The 25,188-nt window shown below is 46.4% G+C and overlaps 1 protein-coding gene across 2 annotated transcripts in view; it reads left to right on the forward strand.

Moving 5' to 3' along the window:
- Positions 1 to 559: 559 nt before the first annotated feature.
- The window catches only part of LOC149287132 (sphingosine-1-phosphate transporter SPNS2-like), a 101,857-nt gene continuing 77,228 nt past the window's right edge, over positions 560 to 25,188 (forward strand). For both annotated transcript variants that reach the window (XM_089493529.1, XM_089493530.1), the window contains exon 1: positions 560 to 928. In XM_089493529.1, the coding sequence (XP_089349655.1) occupies positions 598 to 928 (331 nt within the window). In that variant the 5' untranslated portion in view covers positions 560 to 597. The remainder of the gene's footprint in view (positions 929 to 25,188) is intronic.

Consider the following 25,188-nt stretch of genomic DNA (forward strand, 5'->3'; position numbering starts at 1 on the left):
CTCTAAGGAGAGAGCTGAACCAAGTCCATTTACACTTGAGTCAATCCCAGGGTCCCTATGGGCCTCTTCTAATAGGAGAGATGAACTATCCAAGTCCATTTACACTTAAGTCAATCCTGGAGTCTCAATGCGTCTACTCTAATGGTCATTTACATATAAATCAATCCCGGGATGTCCATGTGTCTACTCTAATGGAGAGCTGAACCATGACCATTTACACTTAAGTCAATCCTGGCGTCTCAATGGCTCTACTCTAATAGGAGAGATGAACGAAGCCCATTGACACTTGAAGTCAATGCTGAGTGTTAATGGCTCTACTCTAATGGGAGAGCCGATCCATCCAGGCCCACTTACACTTGGGTCAATCCCAGGGTCTCTATGGGTCTGCTCTAATGGATCGTGGGGCCTCGATCCGCGCTCCCTCCTCCCTCGGCTCAGGGCTGGGGGTGGGCGTGTCCTCTCCTGGGGCTCGTCCAATCAGGGCTCGGGAGGGGCGTGGCCTGGGTGCCTGCTGCTGCCTTCCCTGGTGCAGAAGGAGGCAGAGCGGCGGCAGGTGCGCTTCTGCGGGGGCGCCTTCGCCGAAGGAGGCAGTGGCTCATGATGTGCCTCGAGAGCCACGGAGGAGCAGGAGGCTGCAGGGGGAACGGGCGCCTCCGGGGCTCCGCTGCTGCCGCCGCTGCTGCCGCCGCTGCTGCCTCCTCCGGGGAAGACGAGGAGGAGGACGACGGAGGAGGAGGAGGAGGAAGGGGATGCTGCGGAGGGGAGCCCCCAGCGGAGAGCCTGGCCTCGGACGCCCTGAAGCCCCCCTCGGCGGCCCAGGCAGAAGAGCCCCCCGGGGAGAGCAGCCTGGGAAAGGCCCGCGTGGCCGCCGCAGCCATCCTCAGCGCAGGCAACGTCCTCAACTACCTGGACAGGTACACCGTCGCAGGTGAGAGAGAGAAAGAGAGGCAGGGATGCAGGGGAGCCTCGCCTCGCCTCCCTTGCTCCTTTCTAGTTCTCCTTCTCATCCCCATCTCTCTCTTCCCCTCTTCTCGCTCCCTCCTCCTTTGCCCCTTCCTTCCTTCCTTCCCATCTCTTTCCCTTCCCTCCTTCCTCTTTCCCATTTCTCTTCCTTCTCTCTGCTTCTTGTCTGTTCCTTCCTGCCTTCCTTCCCCCTCCCCTCCCCTTCTCTTCCGCTTTCCCCTTTTCTTTCCTCCTTTCTCCTCCTTTTCCTTCCATCCATCTCCCTCTCATCTCCATCTCTCACTTTTCCTCTTCTCTCTTCCTCTCCCTTTCCTTTCCTTCTGTCTCCCACCTCTCTCCCTTTCCCTTCTCCTCCCTTTCCCATCTCTTTCTGCCTCTCCCATTTCTTTTCCTTCCTTCCTTCTTCCTCTCCCTTCCATCTCCTTCTCTCCTTCACTTCTTCTTCCCCTTGCCCCTTTCTTTCCTTTCTTCTGTCTCCTCTCTCCCATCTCTATCTGTCAACTCCCATCTCTCTCCTCTTCCTCTTTCCCTCCTTTTTCCTTCCTTCCTTCCTTCTCCCTCCCCCTCTCCTTCTCTTCCTCTTACCCCCTTTTCTTTTCTCCTTTCCACTCTCTAGCCTCATCTCTCTCTTCTCTCTTGCCCTCCCCCTCCCCCTTATATTCCTCGCTCCCTTTTCATTTATTTCTTTCCTACCTACCTCACTCCCATCTCTTTCTCTCCCTTCTTCTTTCTTCCCCTCTCACCTTCCTCCTCCTCTTCCCTTTTCCTTCCTTCTTCCCCCTTTCTTACTCCATCTCTCTCTGTCCTTCCTTCCTTCCTTCCTTCTTTCCTTCCTCTGCTCTCCCATCTCTTCTCTACCTTCCCTCTCTTCCCCTTGCTCCCCTTTCCTTCCATCCATCTCCCCCTTCTTTCTTTCCCATCTCTTTCACTCCCTTCCTTCCTTCCCTTCCTTCCCTCTTTCCTGCTACCATCTCTCTCTTTTCCTCCTTCCTTCCACCTCCCCTCTCCCTCTCTCTCCTTCTTTCTCTCTCTCCCTCCCTCCTCCTTTTTCCTTTCTGGTCTTTCTCTCTTTCTTACTCCCATCTCTCTTTTTTCATCTCTTTTCTTCCATCCTTCTCCTTCCCCTCTCTATCTCTTCTTTCCCTTTCCCTCCTTCTTTCTCTCTCTGTCGCATCCTCTGTTTCATATAGCCTTGTCCCTCTGCTGAAACCAGCCAGACCTCCTTCCTTGAAGCAGGGAGTCATCTCTGTCCACCCAAAAGGCTGAGCATCTGCCTGGCTGGGGGATGTGTCTGTCTGTCTGTCTGTGTGGTTGTGTATCTGTGGTCCATAAGGCACCCAGAGACAGAGGAGGACAGAAGGGACCCCCCAACACCTTCTCAGGATTGAGAGGGGCAGAAGAATAAGGTCCTGGGGGCACCCTCAGCCCTATCTCTCAAGGAAGCAGGGTTGGGTGGCGCACGCCTCTCGTAGCAGGAATCCATTGTGGTGCAAGGATGCAACCCTTTTTTGCTTTTTCCAAGCTTGCGGCATTGCAAACTGGAGAGCTGCTCTCTGGTTCCAGGCAGCGCATCCTGGAGCCAGGAGGAAGTGTGCATGCTCCAATGAGCATCATCATCCTCATCATCATACCAATCATACTTATCTCTAATCGGGCACATGCCAGCCATTCCTTCCTTCCTTCCCCACCCATGGTCATTGGGAAGGCTGAGTTGCAGTGCGTTGGGAGAAATCATATTTTAACCATATATATATATACAGTATATGTATAAATCAAAGCTGTTTAACATAGTTAAAACTCCTGGTGGTGTGACTTGTGCGCAGACATAAGGGTCTAGTCATAAAGACACTGCAGGACATAAAGCCTATTGTCTTCCATGCTTGCCTTTTTCAACTGTGACACATTGCCTTTTCAGGCTGCATCCAGACCGAAACAATAATCCGGTTTGACACCACTTTCATTGTGCCCTGGCTCAAGGCTGTGGGATTCTGGGAACTGTACGTTATGGCAGCCCTGGAGCGGAGTGTCGAAAGCTTGCAATGTGTATTATGCACATTTCGGTCAGCCCCATAAAGGTATTGTGGCTTTTGGATGTTAATATGCTTTGCTATCTCTGGATAAGCTTCAGCGAGGCTGAGCTCTCGGGCAGACTGCAGAAATAATCTGGTTTGATTCCACTTTCACACTGCTATGGCTCCACTACAACAAAGTACCATTCCCAGAATTCCAAAGCACTAAACCATAGTCATTTTAAAGCGGTGTCGAATCAGATTGGTGCGTGAGAGATCAGCCACATTGAAACTTATCCATGGGTAGCCATATTGCAAAGTACCATGATGACATCCCAAATCCACACAACTATGATACATTTATGGGGCCAACCAAAATGCACAAAACACATGTTGCAAGCTTCCAAAGCTCTGCTGGCGTCTTCGTCAGGAAAAAGGGTTAAAAAATCATACAGAAGAAAATCAAAAAGGCCGAAGGCTTCTCTAACATAGTCATATATTTGGTTTCTTCCTGTATTGTTTTTTAACCCCTTTGGCTGATGAAGAAGCCATTGGAGCTGCGAAAGCTTGCAACGTGTATTTTGCGCATCGGCTCAATAAAGGGATCACTGTTTGCTGGATTTTGGACTCACTGAAGTTTAGGAGAAGATGCAGGACTCCAACCCCTGTTCGTTGTACCTGAAAGTACTCCTCCTTTTGCTTTGGCACATGACAGATTCTTGGCAGAGGGTAGTATTAGTAGTATTAGTGTTCAGACTGCTTCACGGATGGAGGCGCGGCTGCCTGACATGAAATAAGAGGCCGATTTTGGAGACCTGGGTTCGAATCCCAGCTTGGCCATGAAACCCAGTGGGTGACCATGGGCAAGTCACACTCTCTCAGCCTCAGAAGGTGGCAATGGCAAACCCCCTCCGAAGAAACTTGCCTAGAAAACCCTATGATAGGGTCACCATAAGTCGGAAATGAAGGCATATAACAACAACAACATGGAAGGGCCGTTGTGCCGGTGGGGCATTCACAATAGAAATGCACAACTAAAACACAAAGCACCCAAGAGTTTCCTCGCTAAGCCATGTGTCGCCACAGTTGAATTCGCCGTAATTCCATTTTTGGACATTAGTATATTACAAATATGTTGCAAAGTTGTTTGTTCCAAACGACGGTAATCAGTTCGCGTTTATTGTTGTTATGCAAGTTTTACTATTCCATGTGCATGCTTGAATTAGGTAATATTTATTTGCCCGATCCATCTAGAATTGTGGTGCGGTCTCAGTATCTCCGATTGTGTGCATGCAAGGCAATGGAGTTGGGTCTCTCTCAGGTGGATTAGATGCACAGTGAGCAAAATGTTTCCACCTGTGCAATGTTTGGCTCGCTTTATGGTTTCGGATTCTGTTTTGTTAATCCTTTCAGTGTATAACTGCATCCGTCTGGGGCCAGGTTAGCCATAGAAATTGTGTTCATTTGCCTTTTAATCTTTCTTTCACACATATACATATATATATATATATATACACACACACACACACACAGGAGCTTTCTCGTTCTCAATCCCCTTTACTTTTGCCCTGGAGGGAAAAGCAGGCTGATAGCAAGAACTAGGATGGCTGTGTGTGTCTTTTCCCCTCTTCTCTTTGAAATGCTGAACATCTCGAAAGGGTGACATTTGGAGAGACAAGTGTACAAATTGGTTTTGCTAAGCATTTATATATAATATTTCTAATAGTGAGCACTTTCGGTTGACAGGATCCCCGTTCAGCCTTGCGGCTGGGCTTTGGGTCTCTTTTTTCCTGAAGGGGGGCCGCATCCGCACTGCAGAAATAATCCGCTTTGACGCCACTTTTAACTGCCATTCCGTAGCATGGAGCCATGGCTGTTAAAGTGGTGTCAAACCAGATTATTTCTGCAGCAAAGGTTGTCAGAAGAAGAACGTGACACTGAGGTTCTCCTGTCTGGACGGTGATAAGCCTTAGCTCAACTTGTCCCAACTGTGTCCTCCAGATGCGCTGGACTGCAACTCCCATCATCTTCAGCCAGTGTGGACTGGGGATGGTAGGAGTTGCAGTCCAAAACATCTGGAGGACAAGAGATTGGGGGCATCTGCTCTAGTCACTACACATACTGCCTTCAGAAGTAGTGATGGTACAGGCCTCTGGGAATCCAGGATTCGAATCCTCACCAGGAAAACCCACTGCTTGACCTTGGGAGGGTCACACTCTCTCAGTCTCAGAGGAAACCCCTCTGACAAAATCTTGGCAAGACAACACTGGTATAGAGTTGCCATAAATTGGAGGTGACTTGAAGGCCCACAACAACAAAATTTCATACCTTTTCTCACATTGATGTTCAGGTGCACCATATTTAGAGCCACATTACCTGTGAATGGGGAGGTTCCATTTAAAACAACCCCGTTCCAAAACCAGGAAAGCCAGTGGCCTCCACCATGCCTGGTGACATTGGCTTGGGCCACCAACAACGTCCGGAGGGCTAGCAGTGGCCTAACCCTGCTTTAGCCAAAATAGACCACTTACAGAGCAAGACAGTGCCCCGTGTAGCCCCCAAATAACATTTGCATGGCCCTTGTCTAAGGTGAGTGTGGCCACTTTCTGCTCCCAACACATGCTCCAGGCTGTAAACCCAGTGAAGTGTGCGGATATATTGCCGCACGCACGCCACAGCAAGCTGTGCCTCTGCTCAAATATTATCTGCATCAGTTCTCTGGGGTTTCTGGTGGAGGTATGTCCCCCGCTTCCCCTCCCAGCTTCTCGATCTTGATGCCTGGCACTCATCCCAGCACTATCAGCATTCAAAGGAAGTGCTAATTCGAAGACAGGGAGTTACAACTTTGCTAAATCTGTGTGAGCAGGTTTACAAGGTCCCTTCGCCTTTCCTGGTACTAAGCTGGAAGGCAGATCAGCTTCTGCAAGATGCAGGGATAGTCGCTGCCATAACAAAGAATGGAGACATCCTTTAAACATTGGCTAATCATATCACTTAGAATCATATTGTTGGGAAAGACCCCAAAGGCCATCCAATCCAACCCCCTTCCATGCAGCAACTCACAATCAAGGAACTCACTTAAAGGGAACCTCCATATTCAGAGGCACTCTAGCCCTATCCCCCAAAGTCAGATACCCTGGGCATCCGACAGGGGAGGGCTTTATGCTTGGTGCCTCATACACAGAAGCATCTTGACAGTGGTAGTGAAGGGTGGTGGGCACCATGCTGTGCCATGGGATGGGCCACTTTGGCCCTTCTTTGGGTCCTATTGTCCCTAGGAGTACCTGGAAGACCGTAGGTGGACCAAAGCACCTGCCATAGACTATAGGTGGCCTAAATCACTTGCCATAGACCATAGGTGACCCAAAGCACCTGCCATAGACTATAGATGGCCCAAAGCATCTACCATAGACCATAGGTGGCACAAAGCACCCGTCATAGACCATAGGTGGCCCAAACCACCTACCATAGACCATAGGTGGCCCAAACCACCTGCCATAGACTATAGGTGGCCCAAAGCAGCTGCCATAGACTATAGGTGGCCCAAAGCAGCTGCCATAGACCATAGGTGGCCCAAACCACCTGCCATAGACTATAGGTGGCCCAAAGCAGCTGCCATAGACTATAGATGGCCCAAAGCATCTACCATAGACCATAGGTGGCACAAAGCACCCGTCATAGACCATAGGTGGCACAAACCACCTGCCATAGACTATAGGTGGCCCAAACCACCTGCCATAGACTATAAGTGGCCCAAAGCAGCTGCCATAGACCATAGGTGGCCCAAACCACCTGCCATAGACTATAGGTGGCCCAAAGCAGCTGCCATAGACCATAGGTGGCCCAAACCAACTGCCATAGACTATAGGTGGCCCAAAGCATTTGTCATAGACTATAGGTGGCCCAAAGCACCTGCCATAGACCATAGGTGGCCGAAACCACCTGCCATAGACCATAGGTGGCCCAAAGCACCTGCCATAGATAATAGGTGGCCCAAACCTGCTCTACTAGATGTGACTTTCTCACAAGGTTTCCTTATGATGTCCAATATTTGGGGGATTTAATCTTCAGTGCTGTGATAGTCAGCATGGCATAGTAGATTGAGCGTTGGACTACAACTCCAGAGATCAGGGTCTGATGCCCCACTCAAGCATAAAAACCCACTGGGCGATCTTGGGCAAGTCACGTGGCACGGTCAGATGACTGTATGGCCTTTAAGGTCTCTTCCAACTCGATGCTTCTATGATTCTAAGCCCAGTGGCCACTTTTTTGTCAAAGGGAGGTAGGGGGGCAAGCAAAAGCGCAATGAAATTATCTTGGAAGTGGCCAGAAATTAACTTCTAGTTTTGAAAAGCAGGCATTTTAAAATATATATCTATGAAACAACTCAGTGAGGGCACAGCTGCAACCCATTTACAAGCTGAATTGCTGCTTCTGCCGGTTTCCAAGCCAGGCAGCTGATCCTTGCTTCTTGGTTTTGAAAGGAGTCTGGAAAACAGCCTTGAAGGTTGCATATGGACCCAGACTTCCACTTTGCCCACCTCAGGTTTACAATGTGGGGTAAGGATGGAAAGAATATTGTTTTTAAATGATGAAAAATAGGTTTCTCCAGTGTTGGGAAACCCTAGGGAGAAAAATCAAAACCCCACCAAACAGTGATGCCTTTACTGGACCAAGCAAAATGCACAATGACATGTTGCAAGCTTTCGAAGCTCTGCTGGCTTCTTCATCAGGCAAGGGACAATGATACCTTTCTTGGGCCAACCAAAAGGCACAATTATTATTTATTATTGTTTTATAATTACATGTTGCAAGCTTTCGAAGCTCCGCTGGCTTCTTCATCAGGTCCCTTGTCTGATGAAGAAGCCAGCGGAGCTTCGAAAGCTTGCAACATGTCATTGTGCATTTTGCTTGGCCCAGTAAAGGTATCGCTCTTTGGTGGGTTTTTGATTTACTATATGGCCAACACGGCTACCCTTGGATGTTCCTAGCGAGAAAATTATGGGTTGAATGTTCAGTTTGTGTGTGGCTTCAAGACCCAGCGCAGTCAGTCAATAGGAAAAAAAGGATTGGTGTGTGTGTTGCCTGATAGGAAGGGAAGAAACCCATTGCCATTTTCCATGAAGGCCAGGAAAAGCCTGAATAAACAAACGCTGGGCTGGTGGTGTGGCATCTTCAGTCCTTGTAGCATGTTTTTCCAAGCTGCAGAGTGTATTGGTTTCCCAGGGAGCCATTAAACTGATGGTGATGGTACACACAGATATGTCATTTTTAATTGTTGTTGTTCATTGCTGTCAAGTTGACTTCAATTTATGGCAGCCCTGTGAATCAGAATTAGTCATCGACTGCCCTACTCAGGTCTTGCAAACTCTGAGCTGAGGCTTCCTTTATTGAATCCGTCCACCTGTATTGCGGTCTTGGATGCATTCACTTGTATTGCGATCTTCCTTTATTGAATCCATCCATCTGTATTGCCATCTTCCTTTATTGTATCCATCCACCTGTTTCATGATCTTCCTTTATTGTTACCCACCTTGAGTCCCTGGAGTATGAGCAGGAAGGTGGGATATTGATGGCCTTTAGGGCTGAAGGGCGGGGTATAAATACCATAAATAATAATAATATAAATAAATATAACAACAACAACAATAACAGAAGCAACAACATTGGAAAAAAATTCCACCTCACATATCTGGCAACATAGGTCACTGTATAACATTGTCACCTGGAGGGCCAGCTGTACATCGAGGCTGATGTACAAAGTTGCTCTTGAGCCAGTGGGACTACTTTGGTTGGCAATAGGAACTGGGTTAAGGAATTGGTGTAGTGGTTTCAGCATGGGATGATGACTCTGGAGATCAGGGTTCGACTCCCTACTTGGCTATGGAAACCCCCCACTCTCTCAGCTCCACAAAACCCTGTGATAGCATTGCCTTGTGTGTGTTGTGTTCCTTCACGTTGTTTTCAACTTATGGCGACCCTTAGGTGGCCCTATCATGGGATTTTCTTGGCAAGGTTTGTTCAGAGGAGGTTTGCCATTGCCTTCCCCTGAGGCTGAGAGCGTGTGACTTGCCCATAGTCAACCAGTGGGTTTCATGGCTGAGCGGAAATTGAACCCTGGTCTACAAAGTTGTAGTCCAACACTCAAACCACTAGGCTGTGATAGGATTGCCTTAGGGTTGCCCTAAGCCGAAAATGACTTGAAGGCACACAAGAACAACCAAATTTAATTTGATTTTTATTCCACTTTGGCTTTGCTGCGTCTGGGCATTGGGATGGCACAGAAAGCAACCTTTTGAACACAGGACATATTTAGATCCCACAGTACAATGGGGGTTAGAAAACATCCCACAATTCACAAGCGCAAGTTTGTTTAAAGTTAAATCTACCCCGTCGGAAAGGGATAAAATGCTAAGGTTAGTAACTTCTCTCCTAGGCTATGTTCTAAACTTTTGTGAACCCTTGTTCCAGGGTTCCTTCTCTGGCACAGGGTTGCATTGCAATGACTCTTGGAGAGTTTTCCAACTCTGTGATTCTGCGTTTCCGGAGTAGGATGATCAGTCATGGTGAACACACCTATCCGAGACACATCTTGTTCATCCCCTTTCATTTCCACCTTTAATATGCATTCACTGGAGTAGTGCAAGGTCTGCTTTCTCACTTCCCGTGACTTTGGACAGTAAGGACCAGAAAATCTAGTCATGTGAGATGTGCATGAGCACAGAAAAGTACATGTCCCTAGAAAAAACCCAGGATCCTGTGCAATGTGCCAGATTTTTCAATGTCAGTTAATGTACCATTCATAGCCATAAGTTTTGGCAATGGTTAGGGACTTTGACTACATCGACATTGCAGAAATAATCCCATTTGACGCCTCTTTCACTGCCATGGCATTGTGCGGATGGTAGTTGGTTGTGGCACCATCCTTTCGCCCCTTTCTTTCTGTTAGCCTTGTGTGGTTCTGAAGGTTTTGTGTCTTTGCATGCACATTTCTAAATAAACCTTTTTTATTCATCGAAGACTGAGTCTCCATGCAGTGAGTGCTGGTATACAGAGGTGGAAAGATCCCCCAAAGTTACCCACCTCTGACAGGCCTCCTTCTGAGCTAATAAATCCCCCCCAAATACCAAGGAGCTCTGGTGCCACAACAAACTATGGTACCATCCCCAGAATTCCATAGCACAGAGCCAGGGCAGTTAAAGCGGTGTCACCCTGGATTGTTTCTGCAATGTGGCGGACTACAAACGTGGCAAGTGACAGAACATCCTCGTAACCCGAACCCAACTTGTGCGTGAGCCTAGTGTTGCTAACATGGCAAATAGAAATGTTGCAGCCCAAGGTAATGAAAAGATTAGCTGAGGTTAATGATGGAGCCTGTACTATATTTGGATAAACATGTTCCACTACCTGCCCCACCCGCCACTGATTTGTGATCCGTGATTTAGCCATTTGGATCAACAGGATCTAGACAAGTGTCAGCAGCGTGTTGTGTGTGCATTGGAGAGAAAGACACACACACATACAGAATCAGGTCATCAGGTGAACAATCCGGTTGTGTCTTTTTGGGACAGGTGGCAATTAACCCGTCTTACCTTCCACGCCGTCTTGCTTTGCTCATGATGAAGGCAGCCGGTTTGGAAACTGGGCATTGCCCCAATTGCAGGGGAGGAAGCGGAGCCAGAGGTTGGGACATCCGCAAAGCCGCCGCGGAGTCACGGTGTGTCAGCGATGAGATGCCGGTATCTGTTCTGGGGCCCGTCTGGGCACGAAACCGGTTTGGCAGCGCGGGCCAGGTATTTGGGTCTGCATTCATTTCCCGATACCTGCTTAGTAATGCGTGTCATGTCCAATTGTTGCTGGAGGGTTTTGAATACTCTCTTTAAAATGCTTGTCCATTCTTCCTCCTCTGTATCTCTTAACATCTTGTCTCCTTGAAACCCCAACAGTCAGCCCTCCATATCCATGGATTTTTTAATCCATAAATTGAAGCATGATTATTGATTATTATACTTTATTTATATAACACTGTAGATTTCCGACTTATGGGGTTTTCTTGGCAAGGTTTGCCACATTAAATCCCCAAAAGGAAACCTACATTTTGTATAAGGGACACCAGTTTACTCCACCATTGTGTTCAATGGGACTTGAGCATCCAGGGCTTTTGTTACCAGATCCTTTTATCTCACTGCTGGCATGCAGTGTGGGATGCTCCGTTTTGCATGCTTTACTTTGCAGTCTCCATAATAATTGAATGCATGCGCGCATGTGGGTGGGTGATGCAGTGACAGCTAGAAATGCATCTGGGCCTGGAAGACTGTAAACTATATTTTACTTGTAAAAATAATGTATAATTTGCCAAGCACTGTGAAAATAACTCCCGTCTTCATCTACTTGACGATTACAGTCCTATCCTAATAATGCCTTTTTATCAGGATGACTCTGAGACGCCGAATTTGGACCTGGTGGGAGTAGGGCTGAACTTCCTAGCAACCATCAGAACAGTCGGTTGTGACATGCTCTGCCCTTCGTACTCCAGAAGGAGAGGGGTTTTCAGAAGTCTTTGAGCAGGCCAAATTAAATGGGATATGGGAAACATCTACACTTCGAATGGAGATGTGGAACATGTAGAACATCTACTCCCACCAGGTCCCACCAAGATCTCTGATTCAGAGGACCACATAGATGGTCAATGCCCTCAGTGTCTTGAGACATTGAAACCCAAAGGAGTTCCTCTCCTCATATATGGGAACAGACAGGCCAAAATAAAGCTGCTTTGGATCACTTTGGAGGTATGCTGTTTAAATGACACACGCATCTTAAGAGGGCAGAAGCTGCGCCAAAGTTGTGCTCAAGTCCTTAGGACCTCCAAAGTGACCCGAAGCAGCTTTATTTTGGCCTGTCTGTTTGGTCTCATATATTTGCCTGAGGACCAAAATGCGCTGGCGGTCTCGTCCTATGTGTTCCAAGACCAGAGGACCACATAGTCAATGTCTTGGACCTTGAAACCCAAAGGAGTCCCTCTCCTTATACATATTTGCCTGGGGACCAAAATGTGCTGGAAGGTTCCTCCTTAGGATGCAGCCTAAGTCTGTGCCATTCTCTATGCAGGGAATAGGCAACCTGACATTTTCCAGCCGTTTTGGACTTCATCTCCCATCAGTCCCAGCCAACAAGGCCAATAGCTAGCGTTTATTGGAATCCAAAACGTCTGGAGGGCAGCCGTGGTCCATGGTGTGAAAAGTCCAAAGTTATTTTGACCTACTTGGCTCAAAATATGGACCAGACAAATCAGTTCCACTCCTCCAAAATGCATCTGAGGAAGTAGACTGAAGTCTAGGAAAGCTCATGCTGCCAGTTTCTTTCTCAAGGTGCTACAAGATCTCTATACAGACTGATTTTGCAGACTAATACGGTTATATCTTTGAATTCCAGACAAATCAATAGTTTGTCCAAATCCTCTTTGGCTTAGGTGCCGTTGCCAACCGCTCAGAACAAACCCTGACCCTCTTGCTCCTCTGCCCCTTTTAAAAAAGGCCATCTCAGTCTGTCCAAATCCAGTTTTCATGAGAAAACGGAGACAAGCTATTGGCTGTGCGCATAAAAGGCAGAGAAGCAGAGGCGGCCAAGATGTTGGCAACTCCGTGCCCATTTGGGAGTGTGAAAAATCTTGGAAAGAAAAGGAGGCCGGCTATTCCTGCTTGTAGGGCCTCGTGTTGTGTTAAATGTGGCGGCCACGCCTGACCTTTCCGGCCGAGGGAAAACCGTATCTCTTTCATTCTCCGGGGAGGAAATGGCGAGGATATGAGTGTCAGTGCTGTCATGATCTGAAACAATTAAACATGTCCGGAGGAAAATTGCAGAGTGACATTCCGGTGTTACCTGTTGATGCCGTGTATATGTGTGTGTGTGTGTTTTTCTTTCCTTGCACCAAAACGTATGGAAAAGTCACGTGGCTTTTGGCAGCCCCAGAATGTCATTTTGCAATCTGTGATGCCTCTGAATCATGTTGTGGCTCCTCTTAGTAACCTCTGTCTGTTTTTCCAGATCATTTCTTCCTGCTTCCAACCACGGAGGATTACTGCCTCTGGGTTACTGTTGGAGAATGCCTCCCAAAAAACCCCACAAAGCCCCATTGAGACACTAGACTTAATGGGAATATAGGAACAATCTTTACATGGGGAATCATAGATCCGTAGAGCTGGAAGGGACCCCTAAGGGCCATCCAATCCAACCCTTTTCCATGCAGGAATACACAGTCAAAGCACCTCCAGGAGATGGCCATCCAGCCTTCATACATCCCATGGGCCTACTACTACTACTACTACTACTACTACTACTATTATATTTCATTCCCATCTCTCCTCAAGGCTTGAGGCCATTACTCACCTCTTGAGCCTTCACTAACACCCCCAATTTTTTGTAGACACAAAACCCCATTCCAAACAGTTCTGGGAGGCATAAAAAAGGGATATGTAATTTTAGTTATGCATGTGTTATTCATTCATTCATTCATTCATTCATTCATTCATTCTATTGTAACCTGCCTTGATCCTTCTGGAAAGGCGGGATATAAATAAAATCTATTATTATTATTATTATTATTATTAATTTTCTAGAACCCCCAACTTAGATACATCGGGGTGACTGGGTGTCCTCCTTATCCAGGTCATGCCCTACATTTCCACCTTCTGTCCAGGAGGAATGCCAACCTGCCCTCCATTTTGTGCGTGACTAAGAAGCATGCATTACGAGCGTTGTTAGCTTTTATTTGTCCTGCATTCTTTCTGGGATGTCCTCCATTTTGTGCAGTGCCTTGTCCTACTTTGTGGTTGTGAAATCTGGTCACCATCTTTAGCCTCAAGCCACAACAGAGTAGGGACTTCGGGCAAACCCTTTGACAAATCCCAGTAATAATGCCGAATAGAAAGCATCACGAAGCTGGAACTAGCTTTGCAGGCTGCATCCGCACTGCTGAAATAATCCGGGTTGACACCGCTTCAACCGTCATAGCTCAGTGCTATGGAACCCTGGGAATTGTCGTGCATTGTGGAGCACCAGAGCAGACCCCATTCTCTTACCAGGATTGACCAGAGGGACGTGTTTCACACACACAACCTTAGACTCTGCTTTGCTGCTAAAGGCTGATTCCCTGCTCCGTCTGAAATCCAAAACGTTCTTAAAGCAAAGGCATTTGCTTTTTAGGCTCAAAAGCGCAGGGATGAGAAGCAGGTTTTGATGCTTATGTCATTATTGTTGTTGTTGTTCCTTTTGACGTTCATATTTGAATCCGATCCCAGTTCAAATGTTAAAATAATGAGTCAGCTTGCCAGTTCTTCAAGATGCCTCTGGCTGTGATGAAATGGGATTAGGGGTGTGTATGTGTGCGTTTGTGGTTGGGGGAAAGGTGTATGTTGAGTCTAGATTTGGCACAAAGGAGGAAGAGCAGATAAGGACTAAATCAGAAAAAAACATTGCTTCTGGGTGGCTTTGGTGTTCGTGGCATGGGGAATTTGCTCTGGATTTTAGTTCAAACTTAGCTATCCAAGGCACTGAAACCTATTGAAGAGGATAGGGTTAGTGCATTGGATGGCTCTCCTCAAGTTCAATGGGAATGGATTTGAGAATGGATTCACTGCCCAGTGACATTACTGCCAACAAGTGTGTCTAGATACTATCTAGACTAGACTATCTAAACTAGACTAGACCAGACCACAGGATCTAGACGAGACTAGACCAGATTAGACTATCTAGACTAGACTAGACTATCTAGACCACTGGTTCTCAACCTTTGGTCCTCTGATTTTTGAGACTCCAACTCCCAGAATTCCTGAACAGTGAGCATACTGATTGGGACTTCTGGGAATTGAAGGCCAAAACATCTGGAGGCCCAAAGGTTGAGAACCACTGATCTAGACTAGTCTAGATCAGACTATCTAGACAAGACTAGACCAGACCAGACTATCTAGACTACCCCAGACTATCTAGACTAGACTAGACTATCTAGACTAGACCAGTATCTAGACTAGACTTGCCCAGACTATCTAGACCAGTGGTTCTCAACCTTTGGTCCTCTAGATTTTAGAGACTTCAACTCCCAGAATTCCTGAACAATGAGCATACTGACTGGGACTTCTGGGAGTTGAAGTCCAAAACATCTGGAGGCCCAAAGGTTGAGAACCACTGATCTAGACTATCTAGACTAGATTAGACCAGACCAGACAATCTAGACTAGACTTGTTGTTCTGTGACTTCAAGTTGTTTCAGACTTAACGGCGGTGCTAAGGCAAATCTATCATGGGGTTTTCTTGGTGAGATTCTTCAGAGGACGTTTGCCATTGCCATCTTCTGAAGCTGAGACACTGTGACTTAAGGTCATCCAGTGGGTTTGCATGACTGAGCCGTGATTCGAACCCTGGTCTCCAGAGCTGTAGTCCAGCACTCAAACCGCTCTGCCACACCGGCTCTTGGGGTTATTTGAAAAGTCTGACGCTCAATGGCTCTCTGTAGGACTCCATAAAGGGCCAGTAATTTGTGATGTCTATTGGAACGTGTTTAGGGACAGTTCAGCCTAACATTCCCTGGCCATAAATTACACCTACATTTCTCCTATAGTTTCTGCATTGCGTTTTGCAGAAACAGGCAGCTAGGCTTGAGATTGTCAGCGGAACGCAGACCTCCTTGGAATCGCTTGGCATTTCCTTCCTTCTGTGTCCGGGACACTTCCGAAACGGGGAATTCTGCTGCCTCTTGATAGAGAAGGTGCAAAAGTTAAAATAAAATGGTTTGCTTCCTGTTATAACGTAGTTGGGTTTGCAAAATTGGAAATCGCAGGTACCCTTTTGAGTTTTGTGGCTCAGTTCTTCAGTTTTGAAAACATGCTTATAGTTGGTTATGATCTGGTTGAGTTCATTTAAATAAAATTGGACTAAATCTAGAATTTTAAGATTAAAATGAAGCCTCTGAATGAAGATTTAAGTTGATATAAATCTTTATAAATTGTGATTTAAATCACGGTTTACATTACTTGTCTGGATGGTTTAGTTTTAATGGTTAGAATCACAGTTTAAAGCACGTTGTCGTTGTTGTTGTTGCAAGTCATTTCTTGCCGGTGAACCTATCTTGGGGCTTTCTTGGCAAGATTTGTTCAGAGGGGGTTTGCCATTGCCTTCCCTTGAGGCTGAGAGAGTGTGACTTGGCCAAGCTCACGCAATAGGTTTCATGGGCGAGCTGGGAATCGAACCCTGGTCTCCAAGTCACAGTCCAAAGCTTAAACCACTGCACCACCTTGGCTTTCTAGTAAGGAAAAAATAGTCTCCACTTGCAGGAATGGGAACGGAACAGGTTCCAAGTTGCCTCCCATCCATAAACTCTTGTTAGCATATTCATCGAATGCAACTAGAAGTTGTATAATGACTATTTGGGATGACAGCTTTGATCCGGGCTCTGATTAAATTTTAAAACGCATGATTAAAAAAAATTTAAATCAATTGATTTTTATCAGCTGTAGGATATACCCAGAATTTCTGTCGTCGAGAAAATGGCTTGCAAAGAACTGCATACCTTGGGGAAAATAGGAATTTTTCGCTGGATGGACGCTGAGGGATTTGCAAGCGGAAGCAGAAATGGGTCAGAACAAACTTGCAATGGAAGAAATTGGGGAAATGCAGCGAACAGAACAAGAGTCTGAGTCCAGTCTACGGCTGCATCCGCAATGCAGAAATAATCCGCTTTAACTGCCCAGTGCTGTGGCATCCCGGGATTTGTAGTTTGCTGTAGCACCGGGGTGGTCTGACCGCGAAGGCTAAGTACCTCACAAAACTACAAGCCCCAGACTTCCATTGCATTGAGCCATGGCAGTTAAGGAAGTGTCAGACAGCATTAATTCTGCCGTGTGGATGCGGCCTGAGAAAGCAATGACTGTTTCAAAATGAGATTTTTCTAAACATTATCTGTGTGTGTTGTCTAATGCACAATTGTGGGGCATTTTTGTTTGGACTGTAACTCCCATCCATCCTAACCAACATGGCCATTGGTGAAGGATGCTAGGAGTGGCAATCCACCGCGATCTTGACAGAGACAGAAAGTGCCCACTTTGATCCTTGGCCAGGAACGGGGTGGAATAAATAGTTTTTTGTGGGTTTCATGGCTGGCATCCATATTTTTGGTGGGGTTTTTGGGCTATGTGGCCATGTTTTAAAAGAGTTTATTCCTGATGTTTCGCCAGCATCTGTGGCTGGCATCTTTAGAGAATGCTGGCATGGAAGAGAGTTGGGTGTGCGTGTATATATGTGTGTGTATGTACACACACACACATTGTGTGACCCTGGGTAGGAAGGAGTGATTTCCATGTTAATCTGCGTATTGTTCTGTTGTTGAATGGCTAGGCCTCAGTTGGGAGGATATGCAAAGAGGATTAGTACCCAGGGTCACACAGTATGTGTGTGTGTATATATATATATATTTACACACACACACACCCACACACACACACACACCCAGCTCTCTTCCATGCCAGCATTCTCTGAAGATGCCAGCCACAGATGCTGGCGAAACATCAGGAATAAACTCTTTTAAAACATGGCCACATTGCCCGAAAACCCCACCAAAAATATGGATGCCAGCCATGAAAGCCTTTGACTTCACAGGTGGAATAAAGCTCCCGTCCATTTTGTACTTTAAATCCCCTCAATATCGGTACTTTCCAACTGTCCCAATTAATCCTTTGCCGTCCCACTTTTTCAGCTGCTTTTAAAAAGCTCCTTTCACGTTCCCCCTTGGTCCTCAGTTTATTTCGGTTGCTGCAAACCGCGTTCAAAGTGCAAAAGCAAAAAGCAGAGGGGAGAAAAGAGGCCGAATCTTGCATTTCCCTGTAGACTTGGGCAAAAGCAAACTACTGCAGCTTGTACTGTCTTATGTATTATTCCTCATTTGTGTTGCCACACCAACTGCAATTTCCAGAATCGCATAGCATGGCACCAGGGCAAGTCAAGCGGTGTCAAAGAGGATTGTTTCGGCAGTGCGGATGGGCTCAAACGCTTGCGTTCCCGGAGGGCTTTCTCCTCCTGCCACTATGCTTTTCAGGGTTTTGTAGCAGTGGATGGTGCAGAGGTGTTGTGAAAGGAATCCAGTGCGCCGAGTGTTATGTAACAACTCCTGGAGACGGCTTAATCTTCCTCAGTGGCTTTGTGCCCGCCTGCCAAGGGAGTGCCTGCCATGGTAACCCTCAGTACTATGCATAAAATGTGGCTTGGCACCTTTGGAGTTATTTGACTTTTGCTCTCCCTCTTCCTTCGTGACTTCACGATTTAACGCCGTGAGAAGCTGCAAGCAAACCTGGGCTCTCTTTTCCCTTTAAGATGCAAACCTCAACTGCTAGGGACAATTTTAGTTTAGTTGATTTTGGGAAAAGGATGTACCAAGATCCTCAAATCCAAGAATTTGAGTTTTGATGTGGAGAGGGGGATACCCAAGCCAACAGCTTCATCCAGGTTTTTGAGTTCGGGCATAACACTTTTAGTTCTCATGGCTTCATCTTCTGCGATCCTGGGATTTGTAGTTCGGGAAGGTATTAAGCATTCTCAGGTGGAGAAATATACTGCAAAAAAAGAGACAATGGCATGTTACAGACTGCCAAAATAAAGCTGCTTTGGGTCTCTTTGGAGGTATGCTCTTTAAATGATGCACGGGTCCTAAGAGTCCGGAGGTCGCGCCAAAGCCACACTCCATTCCTAAGCACCGGAGTGCAGCTTTGGTGCAGCTTCCAGATTCTTAGGATGCATGCATCATTTAAACAGCATACCTCCAAAGAGACCCCAAGCAGCTTTATTTTGGCAGTCTGTTACAGGCCAATATTATCCCAGTTACATCTTCTGTGCGTAGTTTCATTCCTTTCGTGGCTTTTCAGGGATCCTTTCATACCGTTCAGTGATTGCCCTGTCATTCCACTTTAACTGCCATGGGAATCTCCTCTGGGATTTGTAGTTTGGTGAAGTAAAATAAGCATTGTCAGCTATAGTGCAAAAAAGGAGAGATACTGGTAATATTATCCCAGTTACATCTTTTGTACGTAGCTTCATTCCTTTCTTATTTGATATATGGCTCTTCAGGGAGCCAGTCATATACCATGCAATGATAGCCTTGCGATTCCACTTTAACTACCATGAGAACATCCTGGGGAATCCCCAGGAGCTACACCTAGAGCAACGATGCCCAAACTTTGGTCTTCCAGGTGTATTGGACATCAACTCGCTTGACCAGCAGCCAGGAATTCTGGGAGCTGAAGCCCCAAAACATCAGGAGGACCAAAGTTTGGCAAACACCGATCTCAAATCTTTAACCAGAGAGTGGTCATTTCTCAGCCAACTAGAGTTCCCAAGACTTTGTAGCCATGCTAGTTAAAGAGCCTTTGGAGAGGCATTTTCATCTTTAACTGGGAGAAAGTAGAAAAATTGGGAACTGGTGAAACATTGGTGCCATGGAGAAGGAGATGTAGAGAAGCCCAGATTCCAGAAGGGCCAGATCTGTCTCCAGGAGCTACAGTTCCCTACCCTTTTATTTAACCTCTACTGATGCACTTGCTGTCTGATTATATTTGTGGCCCTTGTTGTTGCTGCTGTGTGCCTTCATGTTGTTTCCAACTAAGGCCAAACTATCATGATGCCAGCCACAGATGCTGGTGAAATGGATGCCGGCCATGAAAGCCTTTGACTTCATATCCCAAGGTTTTCTTGGCCAAGTTTGTTCCGTTTGCCTTCCTCTGATGCTGAGAAAGTGTGGCTTGAGCGGGGATTCGAACTGGGGTCTCCAGAATCGTCATTGTCCACCGCTCAAACCGCTACACCACGCAACCTGAATTCTGCACCTGATCACAAGTGGTGTGCCTTTCTTCACACTTGGCAGGTCTTTGCGCCAGCCTTCCTTCCGACGAGGGCAAAAATCTGTTTTGCCAAGCAAAAGTTTCCATTGCGATGCCAGCAGAACTTTAAATACTGACGTTGCAATGGCCTGATCACAACAAGAAAATAAATCTGGGGGTGGAAAGCCACGGTGGCGGCATTAATATTTATACGTATCCCGCGTCTTCGCTGTGTTCTTGCCAAAACTGCTGACTAACTTTGCCGGGTAATCTTGGCCCATAAAGATGCAACGATAGAGACAATGCTGACACCCTGCAGATGCAAAAAGGTTTACGTTGGCCTGCTTATTTATCCCGTTCCATCGCAGGCTGAGCAAACAGTTCCTTTGGTTACATCCGCACTGCAGAAATAACCCGGTTTAACTGCCATGGCTCAAGGCTGGTGCTAAAACTCTCCCAGTTGAACCTGACTATTGTATCCCCATCTTTGTTTGGAGTGATCTTGATATCCTTTTCCATCCAAAACCCAAGTTTAAACAAAGGAGAGGAGCACACAATAAAATCACAATACCCATCCCATATAAAACCCCTCCCATAACTGCACATGAAAAGCCTGACGGTTGTAATGTTGTAATGCACCCCCTTTTTTTGCTCAGGAGCAATGGTTTGGCAGGTCCAAGGCTTAGGCTCAGCGCATCCCGGCGTTTCGACCGTAAGATCTTTCCTGCTGTGCTTTTTAATTCACCTTTTTATTCGTCTTATAATAAATAAAAGGAGAAGGTTAAGAGGTGATATGATAGCCCTGTTCAAGTATTTGAAAGGATGGAGGATGGAGCAAGCTTGTTTTCTGCTGCTCCAGAGATTAGGACAATGGAGCAATGGATGGAAACTACAGGGAAAAAGAGTCCATCTCGACATTAGGAGGAACTTGCTGATAGTAAGATCTTTTGGACAGTGAAACACGATCCCTTGGGGAATGGTAGCGTCTCCTTCTTCGGAGGTCTTTAAACAGTCTGAATGGCCATGTCGGGGTGCTTTGATTGTGAGTTCCTGCATGGCAGAATGGGGTCAGTCTGGATGACCTTTGGGGGGTCTCTTCCATGATTCTGAGATTTTTACAGCAGCAAGGCAATCTTATGCCAGCATTGCACCCCCCCCCCCAAGAAATCATTGGAAAGCATGGCGAGACCCTAGTAATAGCGTCCATTCCCCTCCTGGCTTGTTTATGTTTGCTGTCAAGGGAGAGCAAACCCTCTCCGGCCTGAGAGCTGCTTCTATTTTCGAAAAGCGGGCAAGATTGGGGAGGGTTGGCATCTCAAGAGGAGGAAAGGAGCCGCGGTGGGGAGCATGGACTGTAATTATGGGCATTCTTGACTATGACAACCGGAGAGCATTAATGCATATAATTGAGAAGATATAATGTTTAGTTTCTGCTGCAGCCTTGCAAGCATTTGAATGGTACTATAATGGCGGCAGGGGGGATGTTCTTTAGCTAGCAGGGTTGTTGCCTTTTAATGCTGGCCCTTGGATTGTGGGGGGGACAGGGGTCCTCAATTGACTCCCCTCGCCCTCCATGTTGGAAGACGTAGAGCATCCCAAGAGTCGGATCTCTTAGGCCGCCTCCGTCTGATCTTTTTGGGATTCTCGAAGCAAAGAGATACCTTTAAGGCTGCTGTTCTTGGGCACCTGGAGCATACATGTGCTCATCAATCTCAGAAACCTCTGGTCCTCTTGCAAGCTGTTCCTCCTATGGCTTCATTTCCATCATTTTTGTTGGCCTTCTGCATTCATTCCAGTTGGTTGATATCATTCTTGAATCGTGGTACCCAGAACTGGACACATTATTCCAGGTGAAGTTTGACCAAAGCAGAACAGAATTGTACTATTACTTCCTTCATTCCAAACACTATACTTCCATTGACACAGCCTACAATCGCATTGGCCTTTTTAGCTGCCGCATCACACTGTTGGCTCATGTTTATCCTTTGGCTTGCTAAACCCCTCTGGATCATTGTCACTTGTACTGCTGTTAACCCAGGTGCATGTCGCCCATACTATATTTGTGCAGAATATGCGCATAGGAGGACTATTAAGTGGACACACTCCCTTGTTTCTTCTCTCTCTCCTTTGGCCTTAGGTCTGGAGTAGATCTGAACAAAAGGAGGAGTCTGGAGATAAAAATGCGAGGGATTCCACTTTTTTTTGCTGAAGTGAAAATTAACCTGAAAGCAACTTGGAATAATTGCTGACTGTGACCTCCCTTGTAATGAAACCTACCTCTCTGAATATGTATTAAGGTCATATTAAGCAATAATGTAATTCTGCTAGAAAATGATGATTAAGGAGAGTCCTCCTCATTAGCGATTTAAACTGTGGTTTAAATCATTACAGCTGGGCCCTTCGGATAAAGTGGTTTGGATCCTGATTTAAAATCAATTTTATTTAAATCAAATAAACCCTGCTGAGGTACAGGTTTTGGACGAAAGGAAGCAGTTGAATAAAACAACCAGGTAAACTTGCATTGCTCTGGGTAGCTCTTCGCCCGTCCTTATAATTAGGAGAAATAAAAGTAATTATTCAAAATAGGGTTTTTTTTGCTTGCACGGTGTAAATGTTGCAAAAGGATCCGGCCAAACATGTCTGCCTTTGCAAAACGGATGATGTTCACATGGCGCCCTGTCCGGTATCCTCTGGTGCAGAGAAAGGCAATGGCAACATCTAGAAAGTTGCGTGTTGCGGTTTTGGGAAATGTTTAGCCTTCCCTGTCAGGGTGCTCTGGTGCACCAACAAACTACAATTCCCAGTACTACATAGCCATGCCAGTCAAAGTGGTGTCAAGTGGATTATTTCTGTAGTGTGGCTGCAGCCAAAGGCAGGACATTAGGGCAAGGGTACTCCTTCCCAGTTGTTCCTTTACTAATTCAGAGGCATGCACTGTCTCTGAACCTAGAAGGAGCATATACAGTTGGCCCTCTGTTTGCGCAAGGGATCCGATCTGGACCCCTGCCAATATTCAAGCCCATAGGCTTGAATGGGATGTGAGGCTGCGAGCGCACACTGGGTGCGCATCACGATAGCACACTCCATTGATGATAATAGAGGTCGCCCCTCCGTGAATATTCAAGACCACAGATCTCAAGTCCGTGAGAACGGAGGGGCGACTTTCTACTGTACATATTCATATATAAGTCTAGAATGTAGGTCTAAAATTTGACCCAAAAACCCTAAGTCGACTTATCCATGGGTCAATGTAAGTACTGCATCTTAACTCTTGTTTCAAAGAAGGAACCATCATCCCCTGGTGAAAAGCAAGAGTATAATCTAGAGCAATAATATGTATTAATATAGAGCAATACTGGCCCATTTAGTATGGCTTGGAGTGATTTCTTAGCGCACGCCCAGAGCAGCAACGATGCCTAGTGGCTTGTGCCTTGCTTGAACGGTGCGCCATGCGATATTTCCGTAATCTTTTGCCAGACATGAGGTTTTTGAGCTGTTGTGCATATGGTGCGTGTCAATTCCCCAAACAAGAAGGTGTGCAAATTCGCTCAACTTTCTGCCTCTGGGGCATGAGTTGTCCAAGAAGGGCCAAAATAAAGTAAAACAAACTTATCTATTCTGAGCATGCTGTGCTAATTTTGCGCAGCTCCAGAAGCCGAGAGCTAATTGCGGGGAACGTTGGTTGCTCTCCGCCCAATTTCATGGAAACTTGAACAGCGCATCAACAAACAAACACTCTCTTTTCTCGGCCCCTTCATCTCCGACCTCAGAAAGAGCGAGGCTTAAGTAGAGGCCGGCTTCGTTCTTGCTTTCTCTCGGTATGCACATGTCTATGTATCTTTTCTTTCCTTGTGGCCTTAATTTGTTTTCTCCCGGGTCGTTTGAATTCTTTGCAGATTACAGGTTTGTCTGCGGGAACGGAGGTTCCCACAATGCTATAATTTGGGCCTCGCTGAGACTGGCAGCCGTCTCTGGCGCTGACGCCTTGCTTGCTTCCAACCAGTTCCAGAATGTGCGATGGAGGGATCCCGAAACTGACGGCTTACAGGGAAGGGTGTGCGCATATGTGTGCATATTTGTGTGCGCATTAACATTTGCAATGCTAATGTAATTTTTCTTGAACATTTACGGTTGCCTCCTCCCTTTTCCTTCCCCTTCCTCTTTCTCTCATACTTTAGACCAGTGGTTCATAGAATCCTAGAGTTGGAAGAGAGCCCAAGGGCCATCCAGTCCAACCCCATTCTGCCATGCAGGAACTCTCAATCAAAGCATCCCTGACAGATGGCCATCCAGCCTCTGTTTAAAAACCTCCAAGGAAAGAGACTCCATCACTCTCCAAAGGAGTGTCTTCCACTGTCAAACAGCTCTTACTATTAGGAAGTTCCTCCTAATGTTTAGGTGGAAACTCTTTTCCTGCATTTTGCATCCATTGCTCTGTGTCCTATTCTCTGCAGCAGCAGAAAACAAGCTCTCTCTCTCCTTAGTATGACATCCCATTCAAATAGGGCTATCATATATATAGAAACAGACATCTTTGTCTGAAGCAGAATATCTGTATTAGGTTGAAGGTTATGGAAGTGGAGTGGGACATGGATTGCCATTGCCTCTGCACATTTTGCATGCAGAGGAACATGGCAGACGTTTCAGCAATGGTCCACACCAGAAGGCTAGCTGGGAACCAGAAGTGACATTGTACAACATCACAGTTATACACATTGCAGGACTCTGGCTGCATCTACACTGCAGAATTAATGTGGGTTGACCCCGCTTTAACTGCCATGGCAGTTGTGGAGTTCTGGAAATTATAGGTTTGTGATCTATTTAGCCTTCTCATGGCAGGGAGTGGGATTGGATGGCCCTTGTTGTCTCTTCCAACTCTATGATTCTATGATTTGGTGTCTGAGGGCTGTACTGCCACAACAAACAACAAATCCCAGCATTCTGTAGCATTGAGCCATGGCAGTTAAAGCTGCGTCAAACTGGGTTATTTTTGCAGTGTCTATACTGCATAACTTCATAAGCATAATGTTATGCTCCCCTTCCTTCAGCTAAGATCTCAAGCTCTACCTTCAAAAAGGTAGAGCTTTACAAGATCACCTTTTGTCCCTTTTTGCTGGCTTCTCAATGCTCCGGTGTGCTGCATTTCTTTCCCACAAGGGCTGAATCACGCCCTTGCAATCAAGATGTAACTTTAGTTATTCAGTTATTCATGAATGCTGTTTGCTTCTAGTTTTAGAAAAGAAATCAGTCTTGCACTGAGAAGAAGAAGAAATTATGAGCCCATGGCTGCATCCGCACTGCAGGAATAGTCTAGTTTGCAGCCACTTCTAACTGCCAAGCCTCAATGCTGTGCAATTCTGG

This window comes from Sceloporus occidentalis, unplaced genomic scaffold, assembly GCF_023333645.1.
Source record: "Sceloporus occidentalis isolate IW3139 unplaced genomic scaffold, rSceOcc1.0.p SCAF_64, whole genome shotgun sequence".
Lineage (NCBI taxonomy): Eukaryota > Metazoa > Chordata > Lepidosauria > Squamata > Phrynosomatidae > Sceloporus > Sceloporus occidentalis.